The following is a 15600-nucleotide window of genomic DNA, read 5'->3' as shown; positions in this document are numbered from 1 at the left end:
GCAACAAGAAAGCATACTGATATCTCAAAATCAGAGCAAACCTGGTCAAAGAAATAAACTATGTTAAAAAGCACTGGACTAGTACTGTAAAAGTACTGGGGCTGTAATAGCTCAGGCTGTTAGAAGCCTGTTATTAGAACACAGCAGCCTGCAATTACTGCAGGTTCAAGCCCGGCCCGAGGTTGACTCAGCCTTCCATCCTTTATAAGGTAGGTAAAATGAGGACCCAGATTGTTGGGGGGGCAATAAGTTGACTTTGTAAATATACAAATAGAATGAGACTATTGCCTTATACACTGTAAGCCGCCCTGAGTCTTCAGAGAAGGGCAGGATATAAATGTAAATAAAATAAAAAAATAAATAAAAAATAAAATAAAAACCTACATCTAAAAATCCCCATTCATTTCTGAAGCTTGCTTTGGTCAACTGTGGGTCATCTCATGATTGCACTAAACCCATAGCATAATTTTGGCTCAGTATAATGTATTAGCTCAGTTCTCCATGGTTTAGGGTAGTGTTGGCAAACCTATGGCACACAAAACCATCCCGAAAAGAATGCACGGCCTCGCTGCCTCCTATTCCGCATTCCTGTGATCACAGGTGCACTGGTCAGCTGGCCGTCACGCGCGACGGAGCAGCGAAACCTGGAAGAGCGGTGTTCCAGCACACATGCACAGGCTGGCATCCGACCTTCCAGGTTGAAGTTGCGCCCATGCACGATGGCCAGCTGTTCATCAGGAACGCTTCCATGCCAGTATCCAGGTGTTTGGGTGCCGGCTCACGCATGCACAATGGACCACCGTTCTTCCGGGTATCGGCACTCCCGCACGTGCGAAGGCCAGCAGGGCCACGTATATCTTGCGGGATGGTTTCACGTGCCACTTCCAGCACGCAGTCACATCATAGGTTTGCCATCACGGGTTTAGGGCGTAGTGTGAGATTACAAGAAGTCCTCGGCTTGCAACAGTTCACTTAGTGACCGTTCAAAGTTACAACGGCCCTCAAAAAAGTGACGTAGGAAGGGTTTTTCACCCTTATGACCATTGCAGCATCCCCATAGTTACGTGATTCACATTCAAATGCTTTTTTTTTTATTTGCATTTATATGCCGCCCTTCTCCGAAGACTCAGGGCGGCTTACACTATGTCAAGCAATAGTCTTCATCCATTTGTATATTATATACAAAGTCAACTTAATTGCCCCCAACAATCTGGGTCCTCATTTTACCTACCTTATAAAGGATGGAAGGCTGAGTCAACCTTGAGCCTCGTAGGACTTGAACCTGCAGTAATTGCAAGCAGCTGCTGTTAATAACAGACTGTCTTACCAGTCTGAGCCACCAGAGGTCCTGGTGCTTGACAACTGACTCACATGTATGACAGTTGCTGTGTCCTGGGATCACGTGATCACCTTCTGCAATCTTTGGATGAGCAAAGTCAACGGGGAAACCAGGTTCACTTAACAACCATGTTGCTAATTTAGCAACGGCAGCGATTCACTTTAACAAATGCGAATTGAACCAAAGGAAGCTTCTTGGATGAGAAGCAACGCATCTTCAAAGAAAAACCAGAAAGTCCACTTGCCTCTTGAAACAAAGCACCTTTGGAACTGCAAGGACTACGCTGAGCGCCTGAAGAAACTCTAATAAATGAAAGCAGCTTGTTAAAGCTCAGGCAATCGTAGGATTTACATTGAAAACGCTACTCTAATCTTAAAAGATTGCTGAGCTGTCAGTTTTCAAGGGAGGCCCCGTCACAAAACCGGGAACACAATAATTATAGGAATGCTATTTGATTGTCGTAGGGTAGAATAACATACCTTTGAAAGCGTGCTAATTTTTCTTTATTCTTCCTTACGCCAAAGAAAGAATCAATGCACTATTTTGAGGGGGGGGGGTTCCCCCAGACTTTCTTTCTCAAGATAAATTATTTCTTCTCCTTTGACAGCCCATTAAAAGGGGACGCGGTGGCTCAGTGGATAAGACGCTGAGCTTGTCGATCAGAAAGGTCGGCAGTTCGGCTGTTTGAATCCCTAGTGCCGCGTAACGGAGGGAGCTCCCATGACTTGTCCCAGCTTCTGCCAACCTAGCAGTCTGAAAGCACGTAAAAAATGCAAGCAGAAAAATAGGGACCACTTTTGGTGGGAAGGTAACAGCGTTCTGTGCCCCTTTGGCGTTTAATCATGCCGGCCACATGACCACGGAGACGTCTTCGGACAGCGCTGGCTCTTCGGCTTTGAAACGGAGATGAGCACTGCCGCATAGAGTCAGGAACGACTAGCATGCATGTGCGAGGGGAACCTTTTCCTTCATTATGGTTATATCATTCTCTACACTATCGCAATACAAACTTATTTGGAAGGGTGTTTTTTTTAACTGGGGGATTGGAACAGTTATTTGCTGTTAAAAAACACTTTGAGGCAATAATAGATTTTAAAAGTAACTTCTGAAAACATGAAGTATGAATTTTAAAAGGCAGTATATAATTTGGGACAATTTAAAATATATAAAGAAATGATGATTTCTCTTGAGGGTTTCCTTCATTGCTCCAAGCAGATGCGGAGAAAACCTAAAAACTTATATTTTCCTACTGATTAATTCACCCCAAGTGAATTCTTAAATCTATCTAGTTCTTAAATCTACGATAAAGGTAAAGGATAAGTAACTCCTAATCGACTGAAAGTAAGCTTCCATGCAACCTCCGAGCTTTGCAAAGCAAGAAGGATTTAATGGCATAGAAATATATGAAATCACTTTACACTAAGTTAGACTATCAAATTATCAAAGTCTACTCTGGCAACAGCTGTCATGGTAACTGGTCCAAGGCCTTTGTTGTGGCTCCCCGAATGAAAAGAACAGGCATAAATTTTCTGCAAAAGTATCTGCTCTGTAACTTAGCCCTGAACTCTCTAAATGTCTGACTTGAACTGAAAGTTATGTTTCAAAAAAAAAAAATGTGTTTATTGCTACATTGCTCTTTCTCCAAGGAGCCTGTAGCACTTTTTTAGTTTTGAATAAAACCATTGCGTTACAATATAACCAAACAATGCCAAAAGAAATACATACAAAAGTTAAATCAAAGTTCATTTACAGAAAAAGGGGACTTAGGGGACTGGAGGCTAAAGCATATGAAGAATGGTTGCAGGAACTGGGTATTTCTAGTTTAATGAAAAGAAGGACTAGGGGAGACATGATAGCAGTCTTCCACTATCTCAGGGGCTGCCACAAAGAAGAGGGAGTCAAGCTATTCTCCAAAGCACCTGATGGTAGAACAAGAAGCAATGGGTGGAAACTAATCAAGGAGAGAAGCAACTTAGAACTAAGGAGAAATTTCTTGACAGTCAGAACAATTCATCCGTGGAACAACTTTCCTCCAGAAGTTGTGAATGCTCAACATTGGAAGTTTTTAAGAAGACGTTGGATAGCCATTTGTCTGAACTGGTGTAGGGTTTCCTGCCTAAGCAGGGGGTCGGATTAGAAGACCTCCAAGGTCCTTTCCAACTCAGTTATTTTATTTCTATCTATTTGAAAAAGAAATAAAAACACAACGTAACAGGCAACCATACAAGCTCCCTAGGCTACAGTCTCTGATAACTGTCATACCTCCAAGTGCATAGCAGAAAACACACACAAACACACTCTTTCATCCTGCTTTTTCTATATGCAGGGAAACCTACTTAAATCCAAGACTGTCATTTTCTAAAACACTCTTATTTTTATGCAGACCCTTGCACTTTCACTTCCTTTGACTTCAGCAAGCTGTGTGTGTGTGTGAGAGAGAGAGAGAGAGAGACAGAGAAAGAGAGAGAGAGAGAGAGAGAGAGAGATTCTGGCAGCTCACAACAATGAAAAACAAAAAGAAAGAAAAGGAGCAAAGATCCAACCCCACTAAAACCACTACTAAAAACTCAATTAAACACAAAACGTGACCACAGTCAACACATGAATTAATGAACTTTACGTATATCCTGCCTGAGAGAATGTTCTGTTATCCCAACCATCCAATGAACAAGATAGGATTGAGAGAGAGAAGCACAGGCCCAATTCTCTCCAGAACATTCCGTAACAAGATAATTTAGCTCTCTCTCATCTTAGTTCAGGGGTCTCCAAATTTGCCAACTTTAAGACTTGGCTGGCTGAGGAATTCTGGGAGTTGAAGTCCATAAGTCTTAAAGTTGCCAAGTTTGGAGGCCCCTGTCCTGGGCTAAGGCCCTTAACCTGCTGCCTCTCAATCCCTCAAAAGCATGTCCAAAAAAAAAAAGAAAGAAAAGAAATCTAACTTACTCCACAAAATAGACTTGTCCATTTTCATCTGTCTCCTGTTCCCATCCATACGGTAAGTCTAGAAGGAGAAACAGAGGATGGATTCAGTGCTGCAGTTTAAATCTTTCATCAGTTCGAGGAGTAGACCTAAATTTCTTTGTTGTTTGGAATAGAGTAGGGTTAAAAAAACCAAAAACACACAGGGAACTGGAGAACCAACAAAAACAAGAAATGTTTCCACTGGCTAACAATATAACTGTTCCAGTGGTGGGTTTCAAATTTTTTTACTACTGGTTCTGTGGGTATGGCTTGGTGGGCATGGCATGGCTTGGTGGGCGTGGCAGGGGAAGGATACTGTAAAATCACCATTCCCACCCCACTCCAGGGGAAGGATACTGCAAAATCCCCATTTCCTCCCCATCAGCTGGGACTCGGGAGGCAGAGAATAGATGGGGGTGGGGCCAGTCAGAATTTTTACTACCGGTTCTCCGAACCACTCATAATTTCCGCTACCAGTTCTCCAGAACTGGTCAGAACCTGCTGAAACCCACCTCTGGGACAGATGTATAAAACGCTCATCTTGTAACCCCAGAAATTGTGTAGAAGAAAAGCCGCAAATAAGTCCCCAAACAAATTATACATATTTACACTACTAGCAATATACAGTTTGCTGATTTGATGATAGAACACTGTACTTCATAAGCCATGCTGAGAGAATTTTGGCTAGAAAACTGGCCAATTAGCACCCTTTACATGGATAAGTATTCAAAAAAAAATGGAATTCAACAAATGACATCTATCGAGCTGCTGAAAACCCTTTCCCTGAAATGGGAATACTGTTTTTGCAATCAGAAAAAGATGCTGTCAATTTTAAGGAATAGAGAACAAAAGTAATTCTATACCAGGATAACAAATTCTACTATTTTAGTACATATAGAGTAGGACGGGTGACCATTAGGATGAGATATAGGGAGAAAAAAAACCCCCAAATGTTGGGCAATAGACAAAGCATTTTTTAAAAAACAAATATTTCTCAGACACTCCGTAAGATTATGAAATAAGTGCAGTCCTTGTCCTTATTTTGATACTTTGTGGGGAAGTAAAGAAAGTAAACTGTTACTTTGAAGGGTTCATGTAATCATGTAACTGATATTTTGTTCTGGGTACACACAAAAACAAGCCACTTTAACTTTCTAAGTTAAAGTGAGTAATCTGCAATGCCTGCATATATCAAACCACGCAACAGGGCCTATGTTTCTATGGTCGCTATAGGAGGAGAGGTGGATGCCATAGAAAAACAACATCTTTTAGCTTCAGGTTTTCCAACCTCTGGAAAATGCTGGATTCTACTGTATGATCATGGTGATATCAATCACTATCAATGTAATGAACATTGTTGACGATTGTTTCCTAAAACTATTTGTACTCAGACAACACACTGTTTAACTAAAAAGGGAACTTTTATATGTTATAAAATAAACAAAAAAGTATGCAAAAAAAAAAGAAAAGAAAAGAAAATGCTGGGTTCTAAGTAGCTTCTATTTGGATGCTCTACCGCAGGAGTCAGCAACCTGCGGCTCTGGAGCCGCATGTGGCTCTCCCATCCCTCTGCTGCGGCTCCTTGTTGCCAGTCGGCTCCACAATTGATAGGGCTTTCGGTTAGGACAGGTAGAGGAAAAAGGACGCAGTGCTAGGAGGAAACTCTATGGTGGGGGAACTGGACTTCTGGTTGGCTCCAGAATTGAATGTGGGTGGGGCTTCCAGTTAGGACCTTTGTGGCTCTTGGAGTGCTTAAAGTTGCCGACCTGTGCTCTACTGGATCAGGCCAATGCTGGTTGGAGGTCTCTTCCTTCAGCCAGCACCTTCCATCCCAGGACTGTCTTATTTCCATGGGGTCTCAGAAATGATTATTCTGAGCAAAAACGCAAGGAGGGATATTTGAATGTAAAATATGGAAATATTGCTGGTGGATTTTTTAGAGGATTTCTGAAAGCCCCATTTATCCTCACTCCGTTCAAAAATAAATTCACATTCTATACCAGTGGTAGTCAACCTGGTCCCTACCGCCCACTAGTGGGCGTTCCAGCTTTCATGGTGGGCGGTAGGGATTCTGTCCGATACTGAAGCACTTTCCTTTTTTTAAATTTAATTGACTTTTTAAAAAATTTTCATATCATTCATATATTTTCATAATCTTTTTAAAAACATTTTCATTATGTTTTCATAAAATTCCCCGTGACAATTTAAATTTCTGAAAATATACTATTTGTATCGCCCGCGCATAAGTTTAGTTCACGTTACGTAAGTGAAACTAAATGGCGCTATAGTGCGACCGCAAACAAAAGAGCCTCGTCCTAGAATAGCTCGCGCATCTCCCCCCACACCACCCAGCAACAGACAAGCACAGCTGGTAGCTGGCGCCCACCCCAAACCCAATCCACGATGCGCGAGAGGCATGTGCAGACGACGATACACAGTGCATTACCGTGGAACTGGTGGGCGGTTATAAAATTTTACTAATAACAGAGATACAAAAGTGGGCAGTAGGTATAAAAAGCTTGACTACCCCTGTTCTATACTATGGGACTCATTCCAGATCAAGTGATGCAGGCAAGCATAATATTGTGTTTTATTGGATTAGAATAACCGTGAGCGAGTAGGTAGCTATATAAATTTTCTAGATTAAAAAAAAATATCTGTATTTATTCTGGCAGTGTTTTTTTTTTTTTTAGTGATGATTACTTTTTAGTTATTTTTTTAAAGATCCTGGGGAGAAAAGTACCACTAATGCTAACATGTCAGATGCCAGCCCCAAATTCTAAAATCATGCTAGTCTTCTGCATGTCTGTATCTCAAGACTCAGTTCTTTTAAAGGCAACAACACTGGAAGATCCAAAATCAATACTAATTTTAGTCCTCTCTCATTCTGGGATTGTAGATATTTTAAAGCTAAAATGCATAAAGAGCAACTCTTATGCAGCAACACAACTTTTAAAATAAATCAAACAACTTGTTCTTGGTCATACAAGGATTACTAGCAACTTTTGCATGAAGATTTTTTTTCCCCTTTGTGTAATCCCTTTCCAAGGGAGATGGGTGGTTCAGAAAGATTAAAAATAAAATCAATTTAACAAGCAAAGTCTGAATACAAACCTCCAGCAACTCTTTTCCGTTTCCCAGATTTTGGATGATCCCATTGAGTTCTCTCCTCCAGATGACTAAAAGAATTGGAAAACATTTTTATTTTTTTAAAAAAGCTTTTTCACAATGAAGGATTTGTCTCTGTGTGTATAGAATAGAATAACAGAGTTGGAAGGGACTTTGGAGGCCTTCTAGTCCAACCCCCTGCCCAGGCAGGAAACCCTACACCATCTCAAACAGATGGTTATCCAACATTTTCTTAAAAATTTCCAGTGTTGGAGCTTTCACAACTTCTGCAGGCAAGTCGTTCCACTTATTAATTGTTCTAACTGTCAGGAAATTTCTCCTTAGTTCTAAGTTGCTTCTCTCCTTGATTAGTTTCCTCCCATTGCTTCTTGTTCTACCCTCAGGTGCTTTGGAGAATAGTTTGACACCCTCTTCTTTGTGGCAGCCCCTGAGATATTGGAACACTGCTATCATGTCTCCTCAATACTTCTTTTCATTAAACTAGACACACCCAGTTCCTGCAACCATTCTTCATATGTTTTAGTCTCCAGTCCCTTAATCATCTTTGTTGCTCTTCTCTGCATTCTACCTAGAGACTCAACATCTTTTTTTACATCGTGGTGAGCCCAAAACTGAATGCAGTATTCCAAGTGTGGCCTTATCAAGGTATTATGTGTACCTTCAAGTCAGTTTTACATAGTATAGCAATAGTATAGTAATAGCAGCATCTGGACAAATCCCTGTAAGATTCTTGGCAAAGTTTTTTTGCAAGTGGTTTAGGGCTGAGATAGAAAGTAGCCCAAGGTCACTCAGCTGGCTTTGTGGCTAAGGCAGGTCTGGAAATTCACTGTATTTTTCCAGCCTGATGCCTTAATCATTATCCCTTAAAAGGTAAAGGTAAAGGTTTCCCTCGCACATATGTGCTAGTCGTTGCCGACTCTAGGGGGCGATGCTCATCTCCGTTTCAAAGCCGAAGAGCCAGCGCTGTCCGAAGACGTCTCCATGGTCATGTGGCCAGCATGACTCAACACCAAAGGCGCACGGAACACTGTTACCTTCCCTCCAAAGGTGGTCCCTATTTTTTCTACTTGCATTTTTTAGGTGCTTTCGAACTGCTAGATTGGCAGTGTACTAGCATCTTTTATCTGTGCTTTCGCATCTCACTCCAAAGTTTGGGTGATGGCAGGATAACTACAAACATGTCAACCCACATACTCAAGGATATAATTTAGAAAGTTTATCACGCAACCCTAAAACAAAGCCTATCATTTTACACACTTCCTTTATATTGCCCTACAAGGGCAATCAATCAGCATTAGCCGAGAATAGTTCTAGTCCCATTTTAGGCCAAAAAAACCCAGCTTGGTGACTTTGAGCCAATCACCAGGAGATCGTGAGTTCTATTCCCACCATGAAAGGTGACTAGGTGACATTGGGCCATCCCTCTGTCTCAGCCCAACCTTACAGGGGGTTGTTACTAGGAGAAAAATAAGGGGAAGACTCTTAAGTACACTTGCCACCTTAAAAAAAACAATAATAAAGTCTGGTAATCAATAAAAACTGTGGTGTTTGGATTTTTAGAGCAAGGATGTAAGTTATGTTTACACAGAGGTGTGATGGTCAAATTTTTAGGAACCTAAACCCAAAGCGCATTGACACATGGCCCTTTCTTTTTTGGGGGGGGCATAGAGAACCAGTTGGGTCTAGAGATCAAGGCACCAGGCTAAAAACCAGGAGGCAGTGATTTCTAGTCCTGCCTTAGGCATGAAAGTAAGCTTTCATTTTGACCCAATCATTTTCATTTTGACCCAATCAGCGAGAGACTGAATTCTAGTCCCACTTCAGGCACCAAAGCTAGCTGGGTGATTTTAGGTCAAACACCAGGAGATCATCAGTTCTAGTCCCATTTTAGGCCAAAAAAACCCAGCTTGGTGACTTTGAGCCAATCACCAGGAGATCGTGAGTTCTATTCCCACCATGAAAGGTGACTAGGTGACATTGGGCCATCCCTCTGTCTCAGCCCAACCTTACAGGGGGTTGTTACTAGGAGAAAAATAAGGGGAAGACTCTTAAGTACACTTGCCACCTTAAAAAAAACAATAATAAAGTCTGGTAATCAATAAAAACTGTGGTGTTTGGATTTTTAGAGCAAGGATGTAAGTTATGTTTACACAGAGGTGTGATGGTCAAATTTTTAGGAACCTAAACCCAAAGCGCATTGACACATGGCCCTTTCTTTTTTGGGGGGGGCATAGAGAACCAGTTGGGTCTAGAGATCAAGGCACCAGGCTAAAAACCAGGAGGCAGTGATTTCTAGTCCTGCCTTAGGCATGAAAGTAAGCTTTCATTTTGACCCAATCATTTTCATTTTGACCCAATCAGCGAGAGACTGAATTCTAGTCCCACTTCAGGCACCAAAGCTAGCTGGGTGATTTTAGGTCAAACACCAGGAGATCATCAGTTCTAGTCCCATTTTAGGCCAAAAAAACCCAGCTTGGTGACTTCGAGCCAATCACGAGGAGATTGTGAGTTCTAGCCCCACCTCAGGCATGAAAGCCAACTAGGTGACATTGGGCCATCCCTCTGTCTCAGGCTGCGAGCTGTATAAATTATTATTGGGAGGTGTACATTATTTTCATCCTGACTTTGTTATTAGTTTTGTTTGTTTTCTTTTTAAGGGGCAAGCGTACTTAAAGAGTCTTCCTTTCCTTCCTCCTGTTTTTCCCCCAGTAACAACCCACCTCCCAGGGCTGTTTATTGGCGGGGGGGGGGGGGAAATAGGAGGAAGGAAAGGAAGACTCTTAAGTATCCTGCGCAGCCTGCACTGGCTGCCGGTAGCCTTCCGGGTGCAATTCAAGGTGTTAGTGCTCACCTTTAAAGCACTCCATGGCTTAGGACCGGGCTATTTACGAGACCGCCTTCTGCCACCGATAGCCTCCCAACGACCTGTGCACTCCCACAGAGCGGGCCTGCTCCGGGTGCCATCAGCCAAACAGTGCCGGCTGGTTTGGCTGATGGCACCCGGAGCAGGCCAGAGGTAGAGCCTTCTCTGTGGCAGCACCGACCCTATGGAATGAGTTACCTCCAGGGTTACGCCAACTCCCCGACCTCTGAACCTTCAAGCGGGAACTGAAGACTCTGCTATTCAATCGGGCGGGACTAGCCTAAATATTATTTTAATTTAATATTTTAGTTTAACTTAATTTTAATTGAATTTTAAATTGTATTAATCTATTTATAATTTTATATTTTAGGGTTTTATATCGGTCTTTTGACCGTTTTAGTTTTAAATTGGCCGGTTAAATATTTCATTTTAAATGTATTTTAATTTTATTGTGTACCTATGTGTTCTAATAAGGCTGTACACCGCCCTGAGTCCTTCGGGAGAAGGGCGGTCTAGAAATCTAATTAATAAATAAATAAATACAACCAATAACAGAGTCAGGATAAAAATAATGTACACCGCCCAGCCTCCCGCAGACTCCACCCACAGCAAACACCTGGCACGTGGGCTTGTCAACCTGCAAACTCTGCAGCATCTTCTGCACACCCTCCCTTAGCCCACCTGCAAGACCCCCCCCCAAAAAAGGTGGGCTAAGGGAGGTGTGCAGAAGATGCTGCCCCGTCTTAGAACCATGCAACAGCCCCTTTTCCCCCCAGCTCTTCCTCCCCCCATCCTCCTCCTCCTCCTGCCCCTCCACCTTTGGCTTCCTGCACCCCTAGAGCCATGCAACAGCCCCTTTTCCCCAGCTCTTCCTCCCCGTCCTCCTCCTCCTCCCCAATTAGGAGCCCCTCTGAGCCCCTGCCCCCTGCCTTTGGCTTCCTGCACCCCAGAGCCATCCAACAGCCCCTTTTCCCCAGCTCTTCCTCCCCATCCTCCTCCTCCTCCTGCCCCTCCACCTTTGGCTTCCTGCATCCCTAGAGCCATGCAACAACCCTTTTCCCCAGCTCTTCCTCCTCCCCATCCTCCTCCTCCTCCTGCCCCCTGCCTTTGGCTTCCTGCATCCCTAGAGCCATGCAACAGCCCCTTTTCCCCAGCTCTTCCTCCCCATCCTCCTCCTCCACCTGCCCCTCCACCTTGGCTTCCTGCACCCCTAGAGCCATGCAACAGCCCTTTTCCCCAGCTCTTCCTCCCTCATCCTCCTCCTCCTGCCCCTCCACCTTTGGCTTCCTGCACCCCTAGAGCCATGCAACAGCCCCTTTTCCCCAGCTCTTCCTCCCTCATCCTCCTCCCCCATTGGGAGCCCCTCTGAGCCCTCCCCACCCCTGCCCCCCCCAAAAAAAAGGATGCTGCGGGGCTCACTTGGCGTAATAGACCCAGCCGTCCTTGGTGGTGCGCTCCTCCCAGCCGGGCGGCAGCTCCTCCTCGCTGTCCGTGTCGTCCAGCCCGGCAAACTTCAGCGCCGCCATGCCCCGCGCTCCTTGAAAAGCCACCTGCGCTCCCGCCTCGCTCACCGGACAGGCGCAGCCCCTTCCCACCGCCCGGAAGGGACGCCCCTTTCCGCCCAACCCCAGCCAATCCCAGGGCCGGCCGGCCGCGAGGCTCGCTGGGAAATGGAGTCTCCGGCTTGACAAACGCACGTGGGAGCCAGCCAGCTGATTTCGGGGGAAAAACAGCTGCGGCGGCTGCGGCGCGCGGCTCCCGTCCGCGGGGGAAGCGGGGGAGGCAGGGCAGGTAGAAAGGACGGGAGGGTCTACGGAGTTGTGGTTTTATTTATTTATTTTATTTATTTGTTTTATTTTGTCACAGCAATATATGTAGGAATCATACAAAAGATTATATAGTATATAAACATATATGAGTAAATATAAGGAGGTATAAGCATATATATAGAAAGAAGAAAAGAAAAACAATAGGACAGGAACGGTAGGCACGTTTGTGCGCTTATGCACGCCCCTTATGGTTGGTGATAGAATGAAAGAAAAGAAAAGAAAAGAAAAGAAAAGAAAAGAAAAGAAAAGAAAAGAAAAGAAAAGAAAGAAGAAAAGAAAAGAAAGGAAGGAAGGAAGGAAGGAAGGAAGGAAGGAAGGAAGGAAGGAAGGAAGGTAGAAAGGATAAGAAGGTCTACAGAGTTGTGGTTGGTGGAGAGAGAGAGAAAGAGAAATGATAGAGAGATTGGTAGATAAATGATAAAGAGAGAGAGAGTGGAGAGAGAGAGAGATGATAGATACAGGTAGAAAGGAGGGTCTATGGAGTTGTGGTTGGTGATATAAACAAACAAACAAACAAAGGTAGAAAGGATAAGAGGGTCTACAGAGTTGTGGTTGGTGGAGAGAAAAAGAGAGAGAGAGAAATGATAGAGAGATAGAGAGATTGATAGATAAATGATAGAGAGAGGATAGAGAGATGATAGATACAGGTAGAAAGGATGGGAGGCGCTACGGAGTTGTGGTTAGTGATATAAATAGATAAATAAATAAATAAATTAAATAAATAAATAAATAAAGGTAGAAAGGATAAGAGGGCCTACAGAGTTGTGGTTGGTGTAGGGAGAGAGAGAGAGAGATGATAGATAAATAGATAGATAGATAGATGGATGGATGGATGGATGGATGGATGGATGGATGGATGGATGGATGGAGAATGGACAGGAGGGTCTACGGAGTTGTGGTTGGTGAAATAAATAAATAAATAAATAAACAAACAAACAAACCCTAGTTGGTAGAGTTTGCACAAGGCATTCAGGCATAACTGAGATGGACAGGCTGCTGTTGCCTGAGTTCTTACAGTGGGGTGTCAGATTTCTTACAATAGGCTGTCAACAATCGGAGTGAGTGGGGTGAGAGACAGTCCAGCCAAGAAGCACCCCCCACCGCCATTTACTTTTATTATAAGGTGACAGTGATAAGAGTTTTTGCAAGTCTGAGAGCTTTTTCTTCATCCCTTAATGTTATCGTCCCCAAATCTAGAGATTAACTTCTGAGGCATGGTTTACTCAAAAAGCTATTAATATTCTAAATATAGTGTAATGGTTAATTCTTTGGAAGAGAGAGGTGTCACTCTCTTTATTTATCTGAAATGTGTCTGAAATGGTACAGGTTTTTCTGCCTGAGCAGGGGGCTGGACTAGAAGACCTCCAAGGTCCCTTCCAACTCATGAAGTCTAGTCTACTCTAGTCCCAATCCATCTGTTAAGGGTTTAAGATGGGGAGAAACACATGCATGAAGTAGGTTTGAGCAACAAGAGGAAAGACAGACAAGCTGTAAACAATAAATAATTTATTTATTTCCTTCGCCTGAAGTTCCTCTGATTTTGCACGAGTCAAAAAGAGGGCTGTGAAAATATTTACAGACCCCTCACATCCTGGACATAAATTGTTTCAACTCCTACCCTCAAAACGACGCTATAGAGCACTGCACACCAGAACAACTAGACACAAGGAGAGTTTCTTCCCGAACGCCATCACTCTGCTAAACAAACAATTCCCTCAACACTGTCAAGCTATTTACTAAATCTGCACTACTATTAATCTTCTCATCGTTCCCATCACCAATCTCTTTCCACTTATGACTGCATGTCTGTAACTTTGTTGCTTGTATCCTTACGATTTATATTGATATTGTTTCCTGATTGCTTATTTGTACCCTGTGACTATCATTGTGTTGTACCTTAGAATTCTTGATGAATGTATCTTTTCTTTTATGTACACCGAGAGCATATGCTCCAAGACAAATTCCTTAAAGCGTTCGCCCGGCGCTGACACCCTCTTGTACCCAACCGAGTACAGTCCTCAAAGTAATGTCCCGGTATGATGCCGAGCCACCTCCTTAGATGTGACTGGGCCAGAGTCCAAAGAGTCAATTAGCAGGATGGGCGTCCCGGGTGGGGTCTTGATCGCCCTGGTAGTGGGCATCTGCTTGCAGCGTCCGCATGCCCCACTTCTTTTCCGGTCGATGCTGCAGCTTGTAGAATAAGCGGCTAAGAAGATAGTCCATCGGGTCAATCGTGGCGAAAGTGCCACAGGCGTTGGTGATCGCCAGCCAGTATCCTAACAGCGGTCTGTGGTCAGTAACAATTTCAAAGTCTCTACCAAAACATATTAGTGAAACTTTTTACCCTGACACAATTGCTAGCGCTTCCTTATCTAACTGGCTATAGTTCCTCTCTGTGGAGGACATCGTTCTGGAGTAGAAGGCTATAGGGGCTTCTGTGCCGTTTGAAGTCTGTGGCTGAGCACAGCCCCCACCCGTAAGGGAGGCATCAAACCAGTAATAATGGCAATGAGCTATGATACTGGATCAGCAGGCTATCGCTCGAGTAGGTTTTTACTGCTTGAAAGCCCTAGCTTCCGACTTTCCCCAAGACCAAACAGTATTCTTTCCCAGAAGCTTATGCAGCGGTTCAACAGCAGTGCTTTGTTTTTAAAAAACCCGTAAAAATTCACTAGCCCAGGAATGCCTGTAGCTCTGTTTTGTTTTGGGCGCTGGAGCCTTTCTGATTGCCTTGACCTTGCTCTCAGTGGGGTGAATTCCTTTCTTGTCTATTCGGTGGCCCAAGAACTCGACGGATTCTACCCCTATCTGGCATTTGTTCACTTTAACCTTTAGTCCGGCTGACGGAAAATGCCCAGAACTTTTCTCAAGCGCTCCCCAATTCCTCTAAATTTTCGCTGATATCAATACATCATCAGTAGGGACTACCCTGGGAGCCCTTGCAGAAGTCGTTCCATTAAATTTTGGAACAGCCCGGTGCCACACTCACCCCAAATTGTAATCGGGTACACTTGAAAGCACCCCTGTGAGTTACAATCGTTTGGGCTTGGCTGTGTTGGCGTCTCACGGGCAGTTGTTGGTAGGCTTGAGCCAAGTCTAACTTTGCAAAGACTTGCCCTTGCCCTAAACAGTGCAGCAAATGTTGCACCACGGGAACCGGGTAAGCGCTTTTCTGTAAGGCTTTGTTTAACGTCGCCTTGTAGTCAGCGCAGATTCTAATTGACCCATCTGGTTTTACTGGGGTGACGATTGGCGTCTCCCACTTTGCGTGATCGACTGGCACCAGAATCCCCTGATTTATGAGCTTATCTAGCTCCTTGTCAATCTTAGGTTTAAGGGCAAAGGACTCTCCTTGCCTTTAACCTAATGGGGCTACCTGGGGTCTAAGTTGAAGGAAATAGGGGTCCCCTTGTACTTGCCCAGGCAGTCCTTGAAGACATCTTGAACTCGTTCATGAGTATGTCTTTTAGGTTACAGTC

The 15600-nt window shown here is 43.9% G+C and overlaps 1 protein-coding gene across 2 annotated transcripts in view; it reads right to left on the bottom strand.

The window, feature by feature from the left end:
- WWOX (WW domain containing oxidoreductase) overlaps positions 1-11895 on the bottom strand; it is a 736218-nt gene extending 724323 nt beyond the window's left edge. For both annotated transcript variants that reach the window (XM_058155164.1, XM_058155166.1), the window contains exons 1-3: positions 11712-11895; positions 7415-7479; positions 4283-4340 (exon numbers count right to left, since the gene is read on the bottom strand). In XM_058155164.1, the coding sequence (XP_058011147.1) occupies positions 4283-4340; positions 7415-7479; positions 11712-11818 (230 nt within the window). In that variant the 5' untranslated portion in view covers positions 11819-11895. The remainder of the gene's footprint in view (positions 1-4282; positions 4341-7414; positions 7480-11711) is intronic.
- Positions 11896-15600: the final 3705 nt, after the last annotated feature.

This window comes from Ahaetulla prasina, chromosome 12 (assembly GCF_028640845.1).
Source record: "Ahaetulla prasina isolate Xishuangbanna chromosome 12, ASM2864084v1, whole genome shotgun sequence".
Taxonomy (NCBI): Eukaryota; Metazoa; Chordata; class Lepidosauria; order Squamata; family Colubridae; genus Ahaetulla; species Ahaetulla prasina.
The sequence above is the reverse complement of the archived record's forward strand: the minus strand, read 5'-3'. Positions and strand labels throughout refer to the sequence as shown.